Source organism: Fusarium odoratissimum (assembly GCF_000260195.1).
Source record: "Fusarium odoratissimum NRRL 54006 unplaced genomic scaffold supercont1.18, whole genome shotgun sequence".
Classification (NCBI taxonomy): domain Eukaryota; kingdom Fungi; phylum Ascomycota; class Sordariomycetes; order Hypocreales; family Nectriaceae; genus Fusarium; species Fusarium odoratissimum.
The window spans coordinates 747,724-766,096 of NW_022158777.1; the positions used below are offsets into that span (position 1 = coordinate 747,724).

General features: G+C 47.3%; 7 protein-coding genes across 9 annotated transcripts; 4 read left to right on the plus strand and 3 right to left on the minus strand.

The window, feature by feature from the left end:
* Window positions 1-792: 792 nt before the first annotated feature.
* Window positions 793-1,119, plus strand: FOIG_10606 (uncharacterized protein; the record flags this gene model as incomplete). Its single annotated transcript, XM_031210959.1, has 1 exon — window positions 793-1,119. One exon carries the CDS (start codon window positions 793-795, stop codon window positions 1,117-1,119), a length of 327 nt encoding a protein of 108 aa, XP_031059670.1.
* A 1,625-nt stretch (window positions 1,120-2,744) lies between these two features.
* Window positions 2,745-4,033, minus strand: FOIG_10607 (glycosyl hydrolase family 10). Its single transcript, XM_031210960.1, has one exon. It carries the CDS (start codon window positions 3,779-3,781, stop codon window positions 2,774-2,776), a length of 1,008 nt encoding a protein of 335 aa, XP_031059671.1. The 5' UTR covers window positions 3,782-4,033; the 3' UTR covers window positions 2,745-2,773.
* Window positions 4,034-4,583: 550 nt separating this feature from the next.
* On the plus strand, window positions 4,584-8,713 carry FOIG_10608 (uncharacterized protein). Its single transcript, XM_031210961.1, has 7 exons — window positions 4,584-4,944; window positions 4,994-5,690; window positions 5,744-5,901; window positions 5,955-6,318; window positions 6,378-6,728; window positions 6,792-7,633; window positions 8,663-8,713. The coding sequence occupies exons 1-6, from the start codon at window positions 4,725-4,727 to the stop codon at window positions 7,609-7,611; spliced, it is 2,610 nt and encodes an 869-aa protein (XP_031059672.1). The 5' UTR covers window positions 4,584-4,724; the 3' UTR covers window positions 7,612-7,633; window positions 8,663-8,713.
* A 90-nt stretch (window positions 8,714-8,803) lies between these two features.
* FOIG_10609 (uncharacterized protein) lies at window positions 8,804-10,818 on the minus strand. Its single transcript, XM_031210962.1, has 8 exons — window positions 10,672-10,818; window positions 10,591-10,619; window positions 10,436-10,534; window positions 10,213-10,384; window positions 9,512-10,148; window positions 9,363-9,459; window positions 9,089-9,305; window positions 8,804-9,034 (listed from the first exon to the last, which is right to left on the minus strand). The coding sequence occupies exons 1-8, from the start codon at window positions 10,730-10,732 to the stop codon at window positions 8,808-8,810; spliced, it is 1,539 nt and encodes a 512-aa protein (XP_031059673.1). The 5' UTR covers window positions 10,733-10,818; the 3' UTR covers window positions 8,804-8,807.
* Window positions 10,819-11,217: 399 nt separating this feature from the next.
* On the plus strand, window positions 11,218-12,742 carry FOIG_10610 (dihydroflavonol-4-reductase). The gene is made up of 3 exons (XM_031210963.1): window positions 11,218-11,377; window positions 11,442-11,682; window positions 11,736-12,742. Exons 1-3 carry the CDS (start codon window positions 11,355-11,357, stop codon window positions 12,492-12,494), a joined length of 1,023 nt encoding a protein of 340 aa, XP_031059674.1. The 5' UTR covers window positions 11,218-11,354; the 3' UTR covers window positions 12,495-12,742.
* Window positions 12,743-13,415: 673 nt separating this feature from the next.
* On the plus strand, window positions 13,416-15,665 carry FOIG_10611 (uncharacterized protein). 2 transcript variants are annotated; one of them, XM_031210964.1, is made up of 5 exons: window positions 13,416-13,485; window positions 13,537-13,626; window positions 13,681-14,535; window positions 14,584-15,228; window positions 15,280-15,665. In XM_031210964.1, the coding sequence occupies exons 1-5, from the start codon at window positions 13,433-13,435 to the stop codon at window positions 15,470-15,472; spliced, it is 1,836 nt and encodes a 611-aa protein (XP_031059675.1). In that variant the 5' UTR covers window positions 13,416-13,432; the 3' UTR covers window positions 15,473-15,665. The 2 variants fall into 2 exon arrangements, with proteins under 2 accessions (XP_031059675.1, XP_031059676.1); XM_031210965.1 differs by having other exon boundaries at window positions 13,537-14,535.
* FOIG_10612 (uncharacterized protein) lies at window positions 14,444-17,338 on the minus strand. 2 transcript variants are annotated; one of them, XM_031210967.1, is made up of 6 exons: window positions 17,007-17,338; window positions 16,349-16,954; window positions 16,231-16,300; window positions 15,989-16,176; window positions 15,307-15,926; window positions 14,444-15,256 (listed from the first exon to the last, which is right to left on the minus strand). In XM_031210967.1, the coding sequence occupies exons 1-5, from the start codon at window positions 17,190-17,192 to the stop codon at window positions 15,594-15,596; spliced, it is 1,383 nt and encodes a 460-aa protein (XP_031059678.1). In that variant the 5' UTR covers window positions 17,193-17,338; the 3' UTR covers window positions 14,444-15,256; window positions 15,307-15,593. The 2 variants fall into 2 exon arrangements, with proteins under 2 accessions (XP_031059678.1, XP_031059677.1); XM_031210966.1 differs by having other exon boundaries at window positions 14,444-15,926.
* Window positions 17,339-18,373: the final 1,035 nt, after the last annotated feature.

Consider the following 18,373-nt stretch of genomic DNA (forward strand, 5'->3'; position numbering starts at 1 on the left):
GATAAAGATTAGATAAGATGATGCAGCCAAGTTCCAAGCTGCTATGGTGCTTTTGTGGGGTAAACGCTTTGAACAGGTTTTTGCAGATTGAACTTTGCATGACAAGCCCATTGTACATAGCTGCTGCAAGGTTTCTGATCTTGTGGTGGCTAAGCTCTGGGCGATAGGTCCAGAGAGAGTTATACTTTTGCCTCTGTCAATATTAAGCTTTTGTCAAGCTCAAAGAACTTTTTATACTGTCCTTGCTGTATGAGCTAGATATGTTGTTTGCAGTTGAGACGTTACTAAGTTCAGCGTGGTGGTATAAGCTTTCAGCAAAAGGTCTCAACGACAAATAATAAATCTAGGTCACAACTTAGACATTATACCACAATGTCTAACCAATTGCTGCAGGATAAGTGCTGATGCGAGAAGGTATTGCGAGGACACGTATGAGAGAAACCAAACTTGTTTTTTACTTTAAAGTCTAAACACAATTTGACATGCCCCGATTTGTCCCCAGGCGTATTAAACGTCTTTCTCATCTGGTACATAGCTTTGCTCTGCATTATAGGTTTTCTCTGTGAAAGCCAGGTAACACTTTTCGGGGAGGCGCATCTATCTCATTAAAATTCAAAATAACTTACCTTAGATGCATTTAACTCACCTTTTCATTCATTTCATTCTATGCGTCTTGTTTCCCTTTACATTCATTACCCCAGCCATCTCTCAAAGTCTATCTTGCATTGCAGATCGCGAAACGAAGCTCACTCTGATTCCATATCATGAGTCGCACCCTGAACCACCGCCATAATGGACTTCCTTACTCGACTTCCATTTGATCTTCGTGTAGAGCTCCTATCACAGATTGAAATGGGAACAAACATGCTTCCTCTCATGAAGACATCTCCACCTATGATCCCGGCATATTGCGACATCCGTTGTCGTTTCTACAAGGCGCTCTTCAACGAATGCATGATGCAGGATGCATTGGCCATCGTCTTCTTCCCATCCAGAATTGTTCCGTGGACAGAAGATTCCATCCGATTGGCTCTGATTAACAATTGGAGAGAGGGACAATTCGCAGACCATTTTAAAAATCACGACTATGTTACTATAAACTCGCTCGATAAACTCTAATCTCACCTTTCGACTTTCATCGAAGATTATATCACAAAAGCAACCTCAGAATTCCCTTAACGTGCTTACTTGGGCCTACCAGATCTGTCCACAACACAGGGTCAGCTCCTTTTTCACGGGAGGCTCATCAGCATTGAAGTTCTCAAACTCGACAAGCTCAGCCACTATGAAGTAGGGCGCTTGTTGAGCTTTTTGAGACATGAAGCTACTTGCAAATTCCACCGACAACATCGAGGATTTTACAACACGCGCGACTTTGACAAGTTGGTTTCATCTGTCTACGAAGAGCCACACGACTGGGAGCTCGAGGGTCTGCGAGCGGTCTACGACTATCTGTGAGGTCTTGATGGAGCGATTTGCGCCCAGTCCCTTGGCTCCTGGTTACCCGACCCTCCCAGTATACTTTCCAACGATTCAGAAGAAAATGCAGATAATGGGCTACTGTTCCCTGATGACAGTTTCTTCAATAGAGATCATTATCAAGGGGATCGCCTGGGTAGCATTGATCATGAGCTTAAAAAGCTAAGTATCTTAATAAGATATTGGTTTCAGACAGAGATTAGAAACCACTGTTAACTTGGATATTGACGAGTTTGCAAACTTAGGATTCGATCATATTACCAGATTTCTTATACTGTCAAAAGAAAACAAGGGCCAGCCACTGGCTATGATTAATTGGCTGGTCAGAAAATGTCAACCCATCGTTACAAGGTTCTCAAAATCAGATTACCATCGTCATCTCACGAACTTCGGTGGCTTGAAGGACCCAATGCCCCAACATATGAACCAATCTTCGAATTTGTATCAAACGTTACGGTGCAAAGTTCCTAGATGGGAGAATGGTCAAGGAAATTCGCTGAAAAACTAATACATTGCCCTACAAGCGGCTATCTACAGGCAGCGAGGGCGGGTGTTCTTCAACGATGCAAGCCATCACCAACTCCAAAGCGCTTCCCTGCACTTCCCATCGATTCAGAAGCTATGGAGTCAAGGGAGTGGTATATCACTCATGCATCATCACATGTCATGTCATGTGACGTTGGGCGACGCATTGAGCGTTGTGACATCGGTAGAGAGCCACATATGTTAGCAGATGAATGGGTTATCCACGAGCCGGTCAGTGAGCCAAATATGGATCAAACCCTGGAAGCAACTTATGTGGTTAACGATGATATAAATGACTTTCCTCCATTCAATTTACACTCAGGAATGTAGAGCATTTACATCCGTCAGAGTTTATTACTACCATCGTTTCACTCTGGCCAGGTCCACTTATCTCAATACTTAACAGAATGTCTTTGCCACATAAGTGTTTCTTCGGCATAAGCTGTCTGTTAGCTATCATAGAGGTACTGAAAGGGCTTGGGGTTATTGCCAGTAGACTCGAATAAGAAGTGCCATTATAAGTTTAATTAGGCCACCCACGTTGTTGCCAAGAAATTGTTTATATTACTACTTTAACTGCCATCAAGGTGTCTTACAGTGTTGTTATATGTTTATGACTGGTGAGCCATCCTTTATCCTCCCCAGCTACTAAGCTTGACCTGACCAACAGACCTATCGAAAGCTATTTGCAATCTTCTTGCATCAGCCTCATCTCGCATGAGTGAGACTCTTGAGTCCTTGGCGACCTGAGCCCCCATCGCCGATTTACTCATAACCTCTCATTAAAGTCAGTGAGGACACTATGGGTTGAGTAGAAAGCACTCTTGGGGTAATAGGTCTCGTTGAACATCAACGGCTTGGCTCCCGGGAGCCACGTGTACAAGTGCTTGTCCGTGAAGCCCCAGAAACTTATATCAGTGATGCCTGCGTCTAGAGCTTCCTTGACGGTGTCGCCATATATCTCGGCTTGTTGCGTTGCGTTATACGTATGAACATCCATTTCAGCAATGGTAACCTGGAGCCCAAGTGCTCTGTAAGATTCAACCATTTCTCGAATGACACCAGGTACCAAGGGCTCGAGGGTGATATGCATCTGCAGAGCGATCCCATCGATAGGGACGCCTTTGTGTACGAGTGCAGAAACCATGTCATAAAGTTCTTGACGCTTCTTTGGTTGCACCTCGACGAGATTCTCATTGAGAAACAGCTTGGCGTCTGGGTCTGCTGCTCGGGCTATGCGAAAGGCGTCCTCAACCCAACCGGGACCTAGGGTGTCGTAAAAGTGGTTCGGTGCCAAACCGCTACCGTTGGTCTTGAGGGCCTCGGAGACAACGTCCCATCGATCCATCTTACCGCGGTACCGATGCATAATGGCCTCAAAGTGATTGGTGATTTCAGCACGGAGGGCTTCAGGGGAAATTATGTTGAGGAGGTAATCTGAGTTACAGCATGGCGAAAGAAGACCATGGCCCTTGACTTTCATGTTATTGGCATCAGCGAATTTGACAAGACGGTCGAGCTTGTGCCAATCATATTGGCATTTGGCAGGATGGACAAAGGTCCACTTCAGCTCATTCTCAGGGGAGAGACTGTTGAACTGCTTGGAAAGGACGGCACGAAACTGAGAGTCGTTGAGATAGGATGGATTGATAGCCCCAGACCCCAAGAGCAGGTTATTCTTTGTGGCCTCTTCTCTCAGCGAGGTAGTGCCGGTGCTGGGAATGCTGGTTGCTTCAGCAAAGGCGACGAACGTTGCGATGATGGTCGTGAGTCTCATGTTTCTTTTGAGTGCGTGAAGGTCTTCTGCTTATGCGTGCTGTTATGCGGCTTCAACTTTACCACGTCCATACATCGTTGGGTATTTATAAGTTAGTAGTAGTTGTGTTTTTGTCTCGGTTTCAATCTTGCCCTCCTGAAAGATGACGCGTCAATTTTGGAGAACGAGGCAGTCTACGACACGGGAGTTGAAGAACGAGACCGAAATTGGTCATTTTGGCAAGCATAGCGGCGGCGGAAAGACAACTCTCGGTGAGCCGTAACCCGTAGATGGCGAAGTTAGTGGATAGCATGTACGCGGCAGAATTGTCTGATGTCGGGCAAATATCAGTCAGCATCTTCATGCAAGCATGCGATTGTGCTAGATCCGGCCGTGCTACCACCGGGCTCATTCACTGGCCCCGACCGCTAGTTTCCGATTAGTGGACTGTAGCTAAGTAGGTCTAGTATGCAATGGGAAAGGGGCGGTTCAATGAACGATGGAGAAGCAGAACGAGGAACGAAGTTGAACGAGGTTAAACGAAACCTAAATGGTAAATACGAACCAATCATATTGACCACAAAGATATTAACTTCACTACCGATGGTATCTGTGGCACTAAGTCCATCTCATTCGTCATACATTGCAATTTTCATCCGATAGCTCCTATTGTAACTTAGTGGCTGAGACGGTCTTAATTGTGGTTTCAGTCATAAACGAGGGGCTATACGGGTCTCAAGCAGCACACAACGCCTCTTAATGCATTATTGGTGTTAGCTGCGTCATGCACCACGGCTTCCCGATGAAAAGGAAAAAAAAGAAGAAAAAAACAGATAGAATTGGTTTATATAATCTGTCAAGGCGTCTCTCCGTCTACAATAAGCTTTCTGTTATTCTTTTCACTATCATCTTGACCATCTCATCCATGCTTGCCCTTTGAGCAAGATACTGCACATCGACTACAATGGCCGACAATAAACGGAAAACCATTCGCTATGAGCTCGCTGGGGATGATTCTCCATCACTCACTCCAGCCACCCCAACATCAGCTTATCAGAGCCTAAGAAATACAAGGAGTACCGGGGATCTTTCACACGCTGCAGAACTGCCCGGAGACTTCTCGTCAGAAAGCTCATCGCCGTATACATTCGCCAACTTTTTCGAGAATGATGTCAAAATTCAAGGTAATCTCTCCATATAATATGCCAATTAATCTGCTAATAGTGATCATAGACGACGCTCGTGTCGAGATTGATTGTAATTCCAAGTTCGTCCGCACCCTAAGCCGCCTCTACCAAACATCACCCGAGAAGTATGCGCAACCCGACACTCCGACTCCAGAATATACGGAATTCGAATCAAGAAGCAAGACATGGGCCACAAAGCTCAATATTGCTATTCAAGTTGTGGGCAGTCGAGGTGATGTACAGCCATTCATCGCGCTGGGAAACGAGCTTCAGCGACATGGGCACCGTGTTCGTTTAGCAACACACAATACCTTTGAAAGCTTTGTTCGAGAATCAGGACTAGAGTTCTATCCTGTCGGGGGCGACCCAGTTGAGCTGATGGCTTATATGGTGAAGAACCCAGGTCTGATACCTAGTATGAAGAGCTTGGCGGCTGGGGAGATTCAGGAAAAGCGTGATATGGTGCAATGGATGCTTGAGGAATTCTGGCACTCATGTTTGCAACCAGACCCATTGACTGGTCTACCTTTTGTGGCCGATGCTATAATTGCTAACCCCCCTAGCTTCGCGCACATACACTGTGCCCAGGCACTAGGCATTCCCGTGCATCTCATGTTCACTATGCCGTGGAGCAATACGAGAGCTTTCCCTCATCCGCTTGCTAATTTGAAAAACGTCGGAAGCGATCCTCAACTTGGGAATTACATCTCTTACACCGTGGTGGAGTGGATGACGTGGCAAGGGTAAGCTTATCTGTCGCCTGGAATACCCTTCAGCTGACGAAGTTCATGGTCAGGCTAGGTGACATTATCAACAAGTGGAGAAAGTCGATAGATCTAGAGGAGGTGGCTATGTTTGACGCTCCTATGCTAACGAAGACGTTGAAAATCCCCTTCACATACTGCTGGTCACCAGCCTTGGTCCCGAAACCTGTAGACTGGGAACCCTATATAGGTAGGTTTGAGATGCAGGATATGCCTTGCTACCGATAACCAACATTCTTATAGATGTCTGCGGCTTCTTCTTTCGCGATCCTCCTCAGTACTGCCCACCAACAGACCTTGCCCAATTCCTCCAAAATGGCCCGCCTCCGGTATACATCGGATTCGGCAGTATTGTCCTAGATAATCCTGAGAAGGTCATCGGTGTAATACTAGATTCGATCGAGGCCACTGGCGCTCGTGCTATCATCTCTAAAGGCTGGTCTGCTCTGGTTGGCTCTGAACAAGAAAACGTATACTGGATCGGGGACTGTCCCCACGAATGGCTCTTTCGGCACGTCGCAGCGGTCATTCATCATGGGGGTGCCGGAACAACAGCTTGTGGGTTGAGAAATGGAAAGCCAACAACTATAGTTCCTTTCTTTGGCGAGTAGGTCTAGGAGACTTCGATATCTGAGATGTCTTCTTTACTAATTTTCCAATTTATAGTCAGCCTTTCTGGGGACAGATGGTGGCCAACGCTGGCGCAGGACCCGCTCCGATACCTCATACAGAACTCACGGTCGACAAACTCGCTGCAGCCATTCGTTACTGTCTATCTCCACAGGCCGCAGCCGCAGCCGCGATCATAGCCGACAAAATGTCATCAGAGGTCGGGGTTCGTGCTGCTGTACAGTCGTTTCACAAAGGCCTCCCTCTGGAGCGAATTCGATGCGATGTAATCCCAAGTGAGCCTGCCGTATGGTCATATTCCAAGTCGAAGAACCCGATCAAGCTATCCAAGATGGCTGCAGAGATTTTAATATCCACCAATTCAATCGATAGTAAACACCTGAAGCCGTAAGTAACTAGCCTTGCTTACGTGATCGATCATTGGCATAGCCGCTGACTTTCTCTTTATAGGTACCAGAGCAACCCCATCCAGACCGAAACAACCAGGTGGGATCCTGTTTCAGGAGGCGCGTCTGCTGTTATGGCAACGGCAACCGGAATGGCTGGCAACATCACGGGCATCTTTACAAAGCCGATCGAGGAATACCGAGACGACCAGAAGCGACGCGCTGGAGAGCTGAAGTATACCCAGGGACGAGGTTCCCCATCCCTACAGGAAGGGTCTAGCGATAAGGATCATCTCAGCGTAGAGCGCCTCTCGAACGACTCCGTACGACCTAGGAGTGCGCACTCTGGACATCTCGCCGGTCGCATGGCTGGAGCTTCAGCTAAAAGCGCTGGTAAAATTGGCCAAACAGCCACGAAAGGCATGCTAGTGGATTTTCCACTCGCCATAACAGAGGGATTAAAATCGGTACCACAACTCTATGGCGGCAATGTACGCAATCATGGGCCAGTGACAGATGCCAAGAGTGGCATGGTAGTGGCGGGCAAGACATTTGCGTGGGGCTTCATCGATGGTCTAAGTGACGTTGTGGTACAACCATATAAAGGGGCGAAGAAGGAGGGTGCACTGGGTGCTGCTAAAGGGCTTGGAAAGGGAGCGATGAATCTGGTGACTAAGAGTGGTGCTGGAATGTTTGGATTGTTTGCATATCCCAGTGCAGGAATCAGCAAGAGTCTGCGTACAGCTACGCACGGCTCGACACGTAGGAAGATTGCCGAGGAGCGGCGTGCAGAAGGTATTTGGATGGTGAAGAGTGGGACTGGAGTACAGGTGGACTGTAGTAAAGTGTTGGAGGACTTTGAGCGTTTGAAACGAGATACATAGACTGGAATTCTGTAAATTCAAGGTCAGACTACTTGTATCACTAAAGTCTAAGGGTCTGGGGGATAATGATTTAAGAAGCCAGCTTAGCCCTTTTCTTACCTTGGTGGGGATGTTATGCTTGTCGCGGAGATGTGTTGTTATGCGTGATGGACCGTTGATAGTACGAATTTACAGCTCTCTAGTATAGATTTATTACAATTCGTCGAATTACCACAACGACTATGTACAGTAGGTTATAATGCTCGTAGCATTAATAAGGCCATAGTAATTGCCCCTGCAGCAGCTGTGCCTAAGATCCCGGTCGTGGTTATCCCAACTTCTCCCATGGCAAACCCGTAGAGTACACTGCAGATGTCCATCGAATCCGCCAAAATTCCGACCCACAGGGCCCTCTGAATGCTTCTATAACTATGTCAGATTCTAACGCGATGCTCATTGGTCTTCTTATTCACTACTGCATAAGCGGACTGGCCTTTTTCCTCCATCACTCTCCTTCCCATTTATTGCAGTGAACAAAAGGCCTCCGTTTATAGCTTCACGGGCACCCATCATACGCACTAGCAGCGCGTATGGAGCGGGCACATAGTAATCATGTAGCGAACATGTGAGCCGTGGTGCGAAGAAACAGGCTCCGCCTGTAGCGATCCGAACGATTGAGAGGACCTTAGTAGCGGTTACGAGGGTTGGCGAAAACGGCGGCGATGGCGGGAAACCTGCCTGTTTATGTGGTTGAGCTAAGGGAGTCATGTTTTAGTTTTTGAGATAAAAAAAATAAAAGTAGTTTCAATAGAAGGCTTAGAGATCTAAAGGGTTAGGGACGTATTATTCTTTTATACTAGGGTTATCGGAGGTTCGGATTACTTAGCAGTCCGAACCGATTACTAAGCAATATAAACCTACTATACCACCAATGCTTATCCAAAACGAGCCGCATTGTTTGATTTTCGTCCATGCCAACCTAGACTACCCCTTACTTTTGCCGATATTCTTCTGAAAAACTACCCTAGATTCTACACTTTCTATCCATAAATATTAATATAGTGAATTCAAGGTCAGACTACTTGCCAACCTGCTGAGGCCCAGGACGCCCGTGTGTGGTGCAAGTACATCCGCGTGTTAAGCGCCAGCTCTCGGCCAGAACGAACTACAAATTACTCTGATTATAGTTCATCTCGACCAACAGACAGTAAAGCTAATTAGTCCACATGAGTTACATGAGCCACCTCTGCCTTCTCAACTCGCTTTTGCTCAAGAGTAATTAATGTCTGAGGACGCTCTCTCTGCGTAAGTTCTGGAACGCGGCAGACAATCAGACCTGGATTCTGTATAAAGATCTGGTCCATGTCTTCCAGGGTACGACGAGCGGTTTCGGGATATAGGAAGTAAACGATTGGGAAATAGGAGTAGCAAAAGCCAGCAAATACTGTCCTTGGTAAGCGTCTTGTTCCTCTAACGATGTAATTGCCGGATCACCTACAGAGAAAGAAGCCCCAATTCAGATTGTCAACGCCAGTCTTGGTGAATTGAGTAACGATGAAGCCACCCATCCAGTTAGTGGCTGTGGCGGCTGCAGCTCCCCGCGTGCGCCAACCGAGAGAGTTGACTTCCGAGTTGAACACCCAGGGTACTTTGGCAAAGCTGGTACCGTAACAGAAGTAGTAAATAAAGAAGAAGGCAGTGGTGACTTCGCCGAGCTAAGGAAGACGTTAGCTGTTTATCTCCAATTTGGGTGTCTCTGTTCCATCACGTACCCTCTCCTTCATGCCCGGGTTATGCTTAGCTCCGAGAAGAGTCATGGACACAATCATATAGCACGAGCCCATTGTCGCTGCTCCATACAGCATCATCCTATCAGGGTTAGTAAGTCAACAGGGTATTCATGGGCTAGGTGAAAGCTTACTTTCGGCGACCAAAGCGGTCAATGATGAACAGACAGCAAATGGCGGCAAACAGGTAGATAGTGCCATTGACACCAGTGAGAAGGCGACTTCGGCGCGCGCTGTAGCCAAGAACCTGCTGTAACATCGTTGGAAGGTAGTATCCGAGAGCATTGACCCCTGAGAACTGCTGCATGAATTGTGTACCGCACGACAGTAGGATCCTGCGAAGGTTTTGAGTCTTGTCACGACACCTGAGCATATCAATCGTGGATACGGTCTCATTGCGCTCTTGTTGGATTGTAGCTTGAATTGACCTGAACTCAGTCACGACATCGAGGTCCTCGGTGGTCGCGTTGCTGCCAGCAAGTCGTGCTATAACAACAAGAGCCTCGTCGTGTCGGTCCTTGAGCATCAGCCATCTCGGCGAGTCGGGGACAAACAACAGCGCAACGGCGATGACGCAGGGAAACAGGAGCTGAAAGCCGAGGGGGAAACGCCACTGAATGGGGCCGCTTCGAACACCAAGGGCGTAGTTCATCCAATTGGCGAGGCAAAAAGCGGCGGTATTGCATAGGGACTGTACGACAACGAGTTTACCTCGAACGCGAGGCTTGGAGCATTCGGCCTGATAGACGGGACAGGTAGACGAGGTTATGCCTGCGAGCCAAGACGTTAGATTGTAATTCGACTTGCGTGTGGAAGATGAACGTTGGAGACATACCCATTCCGAATCCGTTAATGACACGACCGACTATCATCTGAGGAAGATGCCATGACACGATCTGAAGCACAGCGCCAATGAGGTTGCTCAGGAGACCAACCCAGATGGTCTTCTTTCGCCCTAACTTGTCACCGCAAACAAAGGCAAAGATTGCCCCAAAAAAGGCGCCCAGCTGTAATGGTGTTGAGTATTTGCACTTGGTCAAAGGTAGCCTGTCACTTACTGCAAAGCAACTGGAAACAATTCCAGAGATACTCGCGGTCTTAGTCTCGGGAAACCAATATTTGAAGTCGGCTGAGATGAGAACTGATGAGAAGACGCCCTGATGGACCGTCGATGAGCGACTTCCTGGACCAGATACGACATGGGCTAGCTTACCTGGTCGTAACCAAACCATGACATGGAAACTATGTAGACGCATCAGCATTGAGCGCATCATAGAGTTACCGAGTCACTGACCAGCATTGACAAGTGTCACACACACCAAAAGTGGCGTGCCACTGAGATTACCCAAAGCCATTGAGTATTAGTCTTGTAAAGAAAAGGCAATGTTGAGAGGATGATAATGAGATCAAACAACGGAGAAAGTGATGAGCTGTTGCCATTTATAATAATCACAGGAACGCCATCCCGATATCAGGCCGCCTTTGCTGGTTGCTAGTTTCTGGTTGCCAGACGTTCGGGTCTGGGGTCTGGGGTCTGGTCTGGGGAACCCCGAGCTAATGGGAAGTTGTGCGGGGAAATTGGTCAGACAACCCATCGGCTGATACAGGCTTCGGCGTAGGTTGCAGTAGAGCAGCGAGGGAGGAATTAAATCCGGCTAGCATTAACCGCTTCGACACGAGCTAGTCCAGCATTAGTCTTAGTATGTGCAAGGATTATTGGCGGCGGGGACAGGCGGCAGAGCGTCATCACCTCTATTACCAGCTAGCTCGCGGGGGTAGGCGGCACATTGTCCACCGACAGCCAAGACCCCTCATTGAGAGTTTATGATGCGGTGCGACACAACTGATACGGATAGTGGCCAGCTCCACATGAACACACAGTTAAGATCATGAAGACAAATTATGTAAAGTTGTACACGATAACTTGCAATCTTTTCTCACTTTGTCATTGATGGTCTTGAGCAAATCCTGTCTAAGATGGTTTCTTGGCCTCCCGCAATGTACGTTGAAACATACATTTTCCTCATACTATAATAAACCGACTGACTGATTTTGACTCATTAGACAATACGTCTTGGTGACTGGTGCCACCGGGTTTATTGGTGCACATGTTGTCGACCAACTTCTGTCGCGTGGTATCAAAGTCCGCGGGGCTACTCGATCATTATCCAAGGGGAAGGCCATGATTGATGTGAGGCCTGAGTTTCGAGAGAAGCTTGATTTCGTTCAGATTGGCGACTTTGAGAACCCGGGAGGATTTGTGGAGGCTATTCAGGACATCGACGCCGTTATTCATGTGGCAAGTGTACGTGCTATGAAAGACTTGGATAATATGACACAGATTCTGACCTCACCTAGCCTTTCACTTATGACACCAAAGACAATGAGAAAGAGTTGATTATACCAGCGATCAATGGTGTTGATTCTATCCTCAAAGCGGCGGCTACTTCGCCGAAAGTAAAGCGCATCGTCATCACGTCTTCCTTTGCATCCGTCCTTGATGCTGGGCGCAAGGCACCACCGTACTTCACTTACACTGGCGATGACTGGAACCCTCTGTCATACGAAGAGTCGGTCGACCCTGAAACAAGTGCTGTAATAGCATACCGTGGATCCAAAAAGTTTGCAGAACTCAAAGCTTGGGACTTCATCGCTAAAGAGAAGCCCTCCTTCGACCTGGTCACCCTTTGCCCGCCTATGACGTTTGGTCCCATACGGCATCCCGTTACGAATGTCGACGCGCTGAATGAGTCAAACAAGATGCTCTTCAACATAGCCAGCGGCGAAACTCCGCTCCCAGTTGCCAGGGTATCATTCTGGATCGACGTTCGCGACCTTGCCAAAGCTCACGTCGAGGCACTTTTGCGGCCTGAGGCTGGCGGAAAGCGGTATATTCCAGCGTCTCCTGAGAGATTTACATACAGCAAGGCCGCCAGCATCATTGGGTCGCATTTTGCCTGGGCGGCAGATAATGTGTCGAAAGAGGTGCAGGCTCCTGATGAATCTCATGGGGTGGATGGGGAGACGGCTGGTCGGGAATTAGGTCTTGATTACATACCTTTTACAAGGACTGTTATCGACTTGATCACGCAGGTAAGGGATATGCAAAAGTCATGATTGTTCGAACTGAGAAGTATGGCACTGGATTGTGGAAACTGGCCGAAGGCAGCAGGTATAGTTCCGCCGATGGTTGTCATTGTCTTGCAAGATTTCACCAGGATCTCTTCCCTAATGTTATCCCAAGCTTCTTCCAAATCAAAGAAAGAGGCTTCTTAAATGCGATAATGCAATCTATTTATGAGTTCTATTCATACGTGATGCATTGTAATATGTCTCAATAACTATGAACTTTTCGCATAGCACGCAGAAAATCTTCAACCTAGGCACCATTTCATACAAGAGAGCGTTCAGATCGTACAAGGCTCATAGGATTGGACGCGGATAGGCGGCAGCGACAGCCCGAGCAGAATGCGGGTATAGGCGGCATTGGCGAACCGAGTCGCGTCTATGGCCCCTACCAGTTTAGTGCATTAGCAAATTGAGGAAATTTAATGTAGGGTATCTTGGCCGGTAAATAATAACACATGAGGAAGAACAAATACTTGGTCCCCCCCGCTCTTCGTTTCAAATACTTACATTATGCTCAATTTATAGAAGGAGAGCGAAGGTGGCTATTATATGGGCTGTTTTAATAAATGCTTTTCTCAAGGCCTGCGTTGAGCGTGAGATTTGGCGGCGGCATAACTTGGCCGGACGACATCAAGCTATGATGTATTTCAGTCTGTAGCAACCATCTACACCTGACGCTTTATTATTCCACTATCTCTCAGACAGTAGCCCTATTAGTTTTTGCAATAGACTATTATGTTATTTAATATGCATTTCCTATATATATAAAAAGAGTATTTGCAATAATGAATCTTGCCAAGGGCATACATAACCGGTGCATTGTAAATCCGTCCCGTTGGGTGCGGGGTGTGACTGTTTTATTTTAGTCATACATTATTTGCTGTACCATTCTTTTTGTCGACTATGTTCGCTTTCTAGAATTAAACATGAGCTTCAATCGGCAAAGAGTAGCACTGGCATGTACTTATTGCCGCCACCGGTAAGCTGCCTGCCAGGGAAGACAGACGCGCAAGTTGCTGAGCTGCACTAGGAAACGGCGATGTGACGCCACCAAACCAAGATGTAATAATTGCACCAGGTCAGGAGCGGACTGTCATTACGATGACGGACCCTCGCAAAGGTATAGGCATGCTACGACCTGTCCTCGATGCAGCGTCTAACGATTGCCTAACAGAATCGATACTTCTGGGGGCACAAAGGAAATAATAAGTCGGTTGAAAGACATCAAAGACATGCTGGCTGAGCAACAGCAGCACTTAACAGCCTTATCATCCAGGAACCATTCTCAGCCAGCATCTCGCGTCAACTTATCGCAAGGCGCTACGCCAAATACAAGTGATGGATCGCCAATAAGTGCTCCTGTGAATGGGACGCAAGCTATCGACGACGAGCCTCCACAATTCTCCTCTAGTATGAGAGAGCCGTTGGACGTAGTATCTGAACCGATGAATATTCCGGCCGAGCACAAGACCTCTTCAAGTTACCTCCTAGGTCTCCCAGCTGTGAAAATGCTAGTAGGTGAATATCCAACAAACCTATTCTTCCTACTAGAGAGCCAGAGTCCTCTGCCACCGGAGCTGTCTCCAGAGCAGTCGCAGAATCCGCTGCCTCCTTTCCAAATAGAACGATCGGTACTTGACCACCTAGTTGCCACCTTCTTCTCGTCAGTACACGTTAGTCATCCAGTACTCGATCAGGCAGAGTTTACAGAGATCTACGAAAGATTCCTGGACAAGGGAGCAGACTCGAGCACAGAGTCAGCCTTATGTATGACAGTCTTTGCTCTTGGTGCTGTTTCTAGTCTACCAATGGGTTTATGCCATCCGCAAACTTCTCCCAATGGTACGAAATATATGAAATATGCTCTACCAACGCTCATGCTCCGCTCATTATGGTTGTTTTCCTTCGATCTCACATTAGCTCAGGCACTTGTTTTGGCGAGTGTCTATTTTGCATATATTGTCCGTCCGCTTCATAGTTGGCGACTCATATACTTGGCTACCAATCTTTTACAGCTAAAGCTTTCAAGGTCAGAGCTTCATACTATCAGATAGTTAATCGCTAATAAGATTACCAGCTTGGATTGCCAAAAGCAAACACTCAATACAGAAGTCGATATACTGCGGCTATTTTGGTCTTGCTTTATCATCGAATGCGACAGGCTCGCTGAGCTGGAGCTCCCTAGAAGCAGTCTTCAACAATTGACTGATGACGCAAGCCTGCCCCGATGTGGGAATCTGGATGATCTTCACATGACAGCCTATCTGGCCGAGATATCTATCAGACGACTTCTGAACCGCATACACAACTCCCTATACCCAAGAACACCAAATTCTCTCAACACGTCTCTTTCTTCAACCTCACTGATGACACCAGAAGAGTTTTCTATCGACGAGCTGACTTCGATCACCTCTGTCTGTGAAGAACTGCACAGTCAACTCGACTTATGGCACGCAGCAATCCCCGAGCAGTTCCGACCACCACTTAATCTTGAGGAAATAGACAATGACAGGATATCCATATTGAGAATTCGATACTATGCCGCGAAACATATTATATACCGACCTTTTGTTCTCCATGTTACAACGCACACGAGCTCACAGATTTCGAGTGCTATTGTCGAGAAGGCAGGTATTTGTATCGAAAGTTGCAGTTTGTATCTTTACCACACCTCTAAGATTCTTCGCGCTCCAAGTCAGTACACTTGGACGTTTGCATTGTCGTAAGCAACCTCCATCAGGCCGCAGTGTCTAATACTAAATCACCAAGCCAGGTCGCTCGGGGCGGTGATTATACTGACACTGTCATGGCTCAATTCTGAGCTCCGGCACTTTATTCCTGACATAGAGAGCCTTCAAAGTTTGGCCATTGATAACTTGAGTCAATGGAATGTTTCCAGTATCTCCGATGTTTTGGCAATACTTAAGGAGATAAGGAGGAAGACACGTCTTCGAACAAGAGTCTGAGAGATCTAGGATCTTGATAACGCAGGTTCATCTGATTGTCCGGATTCTATTTCACAGTACTATAAAAGATATCAAGGTGTGAAATATCTTGATTGATGTATAAGAGGAGTCGATTCAAATGTTATAGCTCGCCACCTGTGGGCTGCGCGATAATCTTCAAACCAATTTCAGATGTCCAGAACTTGCCATCAGGATAAGTATACTTTTGGAGCGCTTCATCAGTGTAGCCTGTAGAGTAACCTGGTGACAATGGCGTGACGTAGTGAGTATTGACAATCTTGGAGGGATGTCGCAAGTTTTCACGGTGGCTGTCGGCATTTTCCAACATCGACTTGCGTCCACTAATAGCAACATAGTCAATCGTGCTGAGATGGGATGTGAGTTCTGTCAAGCCCATTGCGCCATTATGTGGAACGCATGGGATATTGAACTTGAGGGCCATCAGCATGACCGCCTAGAACGAGGATGATTAGCTTGGGACGCGAATCAACAGTAACTATGCTTATGCGGACTTACAAGACATTCGTTAACGCTACCGAGTCTAACAGCATCGATTTGTGCAACGTCAGTTGCTTCAGCCTGCAATAACTGCTTGAAAGTGACTCTGTTTTGTGCTGCTTCGCCTGTGGCAACACCGACGCCATACGGCTTCAGCGCCTTGCGAATCGCTGCGTGCCCCAGCACGTCGTCGGGGTTTGTGGGTTCTGCAGGAGAATCAGGAATGTATGTCCAGTTGGCTGAAGGAAATTGAGGCATACCTTCAATAAAAACAGGCTTGAACTCCACCAAATGCTTCATGTACTCAATAGCCTCGGGTACGCTCCAGACCTATTCCAACGTTAGCGACAGCTATCATAAAGCGGAGTGACCACTTGCCTGATTAGCATCAATCATGATCTGGTAGTCATTATCGTAACCCAAGACGTCTCTCACAGCAGACAATCTTTCTCTATCGGCCTCGATGCTGGTCCCGACTTTGAACTTGAAGACCTTGTATCCCTGGGCCAATGTCTCATGCAACACCTCCTTCATCCTATCGCCAGAGAATGCCATCCATCCCGCGGATGTTGTATAGGCTGGCACGGCAACATTCTCGAATGCCTCCCTCAAGCGCTCTTCCTTGCCTTTGACAGTCTTTTGAAGCATACTGGTGGCCTCTTCTGGTGTGATGACGTCGGTGATATACCTGAAGTCGATGCAGCGGACAATCTCCTCGGGACTCATCTCACACACGATCTGCCATACCGGAAGACCTAATATCTTGCCCCAGAGGTCCCAAACAGCGTTGAGTACGCCAGCAACGGCCAAATGTGTCACGCTCTTCTCAGGACCGATCCATCTGTACTGGGAGTCGGAGACCATATATCGCCAGGTCTTGCCCATGTTGCGAGTCAACTCATGCATTGTCTTTCCAACTACGCGTTTCGCGAAGATGTTCAGAGCCATACAAATGAGTTCACTTCCTCGACCGTTGCTGAAAGCCTGTCTGACCATTAGCAGCAATTCTGAAGGTGTCGACCGCAACCGGACTGACAATCCCTTCACCGATCAAATCACCGTGATTGGTATGCAGTTGAATGTATGGATGCGACCCATTCGTGCCAATATGCATGGCGTCTGAGCCAACTCCGTCTAGACTAGTGGGGAACCTGATGTCGGTAACGGTGAAGCTGGTGATGGTGACATCATCAACTTCTAATGGTGTCTTTGAGGATGGCATTGTAGCGGCGTAGACAGGAGAAGAAACAGGCTCTGGTGTTTCAAGGTTGGAACCTACGATTTGATTTGTACATCATCTTGTAATGACGAGGCGCCTTTTAAGGAGATTATAACCTGTCCCATTAATCACAACAAAGAATGCGGAAGTCAGACCCGCAAGTTAGAGGATTGCGGGGTTCGGTGCGAACCAGCGGGCTTATCTGCCGACTATCCCCGCTATCTATTTTGCTCCTGGCAATACTGGCCAATGTGGTTAGACAAAAGGACCGGATAAACCTTTATACAGAACGGAATTAATATGGAGAGCTGTTAACATAAGACCTGAGGAGCTCCAGTCCGCGTATAGTGCTTTGTGGCGCAGTAGGCGTCTTCCGTCAGCGGCTGCTGAGGTCTTTGGGCGCTTATCATAAACCCAGTCATCCGCCTCTCACATCCCTTTAACTTTCGTTTCCCCGCATTACGATATCTACAATCTGTTTGAGCCTGGCACAGTTAAGCAAATATCTCTCAATTACCCTTGCCCAAAATGCTCCCGGTCCTCGAACTCACGGGCTGCGCTGAATTCGAAGAGCTGTTGCAAAACTGCAAAGTTATTATCCTCAAAGCAGAGGCTACCTTATCTGCACTCTACAACAAACGCGCCTCCTTCAAGAAGATATCTGATGAATAAGATTATGGGACTGGGGAATACACCTTGGCGAAATGGACTACCGGTAATATCCTCGAAATTATTTATGTATATTGGGCTTGTAGAAATGAAGGCAGTAATTGCCACCAAGCCTACTGCGACTCAAGTAACGGTGGTGTTTAAGATCAAGAATTGGCAAGATAGTAATATGCATAGTCTTATGGAATTGCAGTCATGTTAAAAGCGTTGTTTTATGCTGGCACTTTTGCTTGATTATATAATTCAGCCGAAGGCTGACTCTACATTAATTCATAAGTTTTCCCGAATAATGAGGGTTTGGTTCAGCCGAAGGCTGACTCTACATTAATTCATTCAGCCGAAGGCTGACTCTACATTAATTCATAAGTTTTCCCGAATAATGAGGGTTTGGTGCAGACAGGGATAAATAAGTTTCTCGGAATCTGATTGGTCCAGATTTTGTATGGCCAGCCGCGAAAGAACGCGCAACTGGCTGATGGCACCAAAAGAGTGGGGCCAATCGGTGCTGGCCCCCA

Excerpts from the sequence above, each read along its gene's own strand:
- FOIG_10607 (XM_031210960.1), bottom strand. The coding sequence starts at position 3,781 with ATGAGACTCACGACCATCATCGCAACGTTCGTCGCCTTTGCTGAAGCA.
- FOIG_10610 (XM_031210963.1), top strand. The coding sequence starts at position 11,355 with ATGGTTTCTTGGCCTCCCGCAAT. Across the intron at positions 11,378-11,441 it reads GTTTCTTGGCCTCCCGCAAT|ACAATACGTCTTGGTGACTG; the intron begins GTACGTTGAAAC and ends TTGACTCATTAG. Across the intron at positions 11,683-11,735 it reads CCGTTATTCATGTGGCAAGT|CCTTTCACTTATGACACCAA; the intron begins GTACGTGCTATG and ends GACCTCACCTAG.
- FOIG_10612 (XM_031210967.1), bottom strand. The coding sequence starts at position 17,192 with ATGCCATCCTCAAAGACACCATTAGAAGTTGATGATGTCACCATCACC. Across the intron at positions 16,301-16,348 it reads TCATGATTGATGCTAATCAG|GTCTGGAGCGTACCCGAGGC; the intron begins GCAAGTGGTCAC and ends ACGTTGGAATAG. Across the intron at positions 16,177-16,230 it reads CAAGCCTGTTTTTATTGAAG|AACCCACAAACCCCGACGAC; the intron begins GTATGCCTCAAT and ends ATTCTCCTGCAG.
- FOIG_10611 (XM_031210964.1), top strand. The coding sequence starts at position 13,433 with ATGAGCTTCAATCGGCAAAGAGTAGCACTGGCATGTACTTATTGCCGC. Across the intron at positions 13,627-13,680 it reads GATGACGGACCCTCGCAAAG|AATCGATACTTCTGGGGGCA; the intron begins GTATAGGCATGC and ends ATTGCCTAACAG. Across the intron at positions 14,536-14,583 it reads TTACAGCTAAAGCTTTCAAG|CTTGGATTGCCAAAAGCAAA; the intron begins GTCAGAGCTTCA and ends TAAGATTACCAG.
- FOIG_10608 (XM_031210961.1), top strand. The coding sequence starts at position 4,725 with ATGGCCGACAATAAACGGAAAACCATTCGCTATGAGCTCGCTGGGGAT. Across the intron at positions 4,945-4,993 it reads GAATGATGTCAAAATTCAAG|ACGACGCTCGTGTCGAGATT; the intron begins GTAATCTCTCCA and ends TAGTGATCATAG. Across the intron at positions 6,729-6,791 it reads GATAGTAAACACCTGAAGCC|GTACCAGAGCAACCCCATCC; the intron begins GTAAGTAACTAG and ends TTCTCTTTATAG.
- FOIG_10609 (XM_031210962.1), bottom strand. The coding sequence starts at position 10,732 with ATGGCTTTGGGTAATCTCAGTGGCACGCCACTTTTGGTGTGTGTGACA. Across the intron at positions 10,385-10,435 it reads TTGTTTCCAGTTGCTTTGCA|CTGGGCGCCTTTTTTGGGGC; the intron begins GTAAGTGACAGG and ends ACACCATTACAG. Across the intron at positions 9,035-9,088 it reads GAATTGGGGCTTCTTTCTCT|TATTTGCTGGCTTTTGCTAC; the intron begins GTAGGTGATCCG and ends TACCAAGGACAG.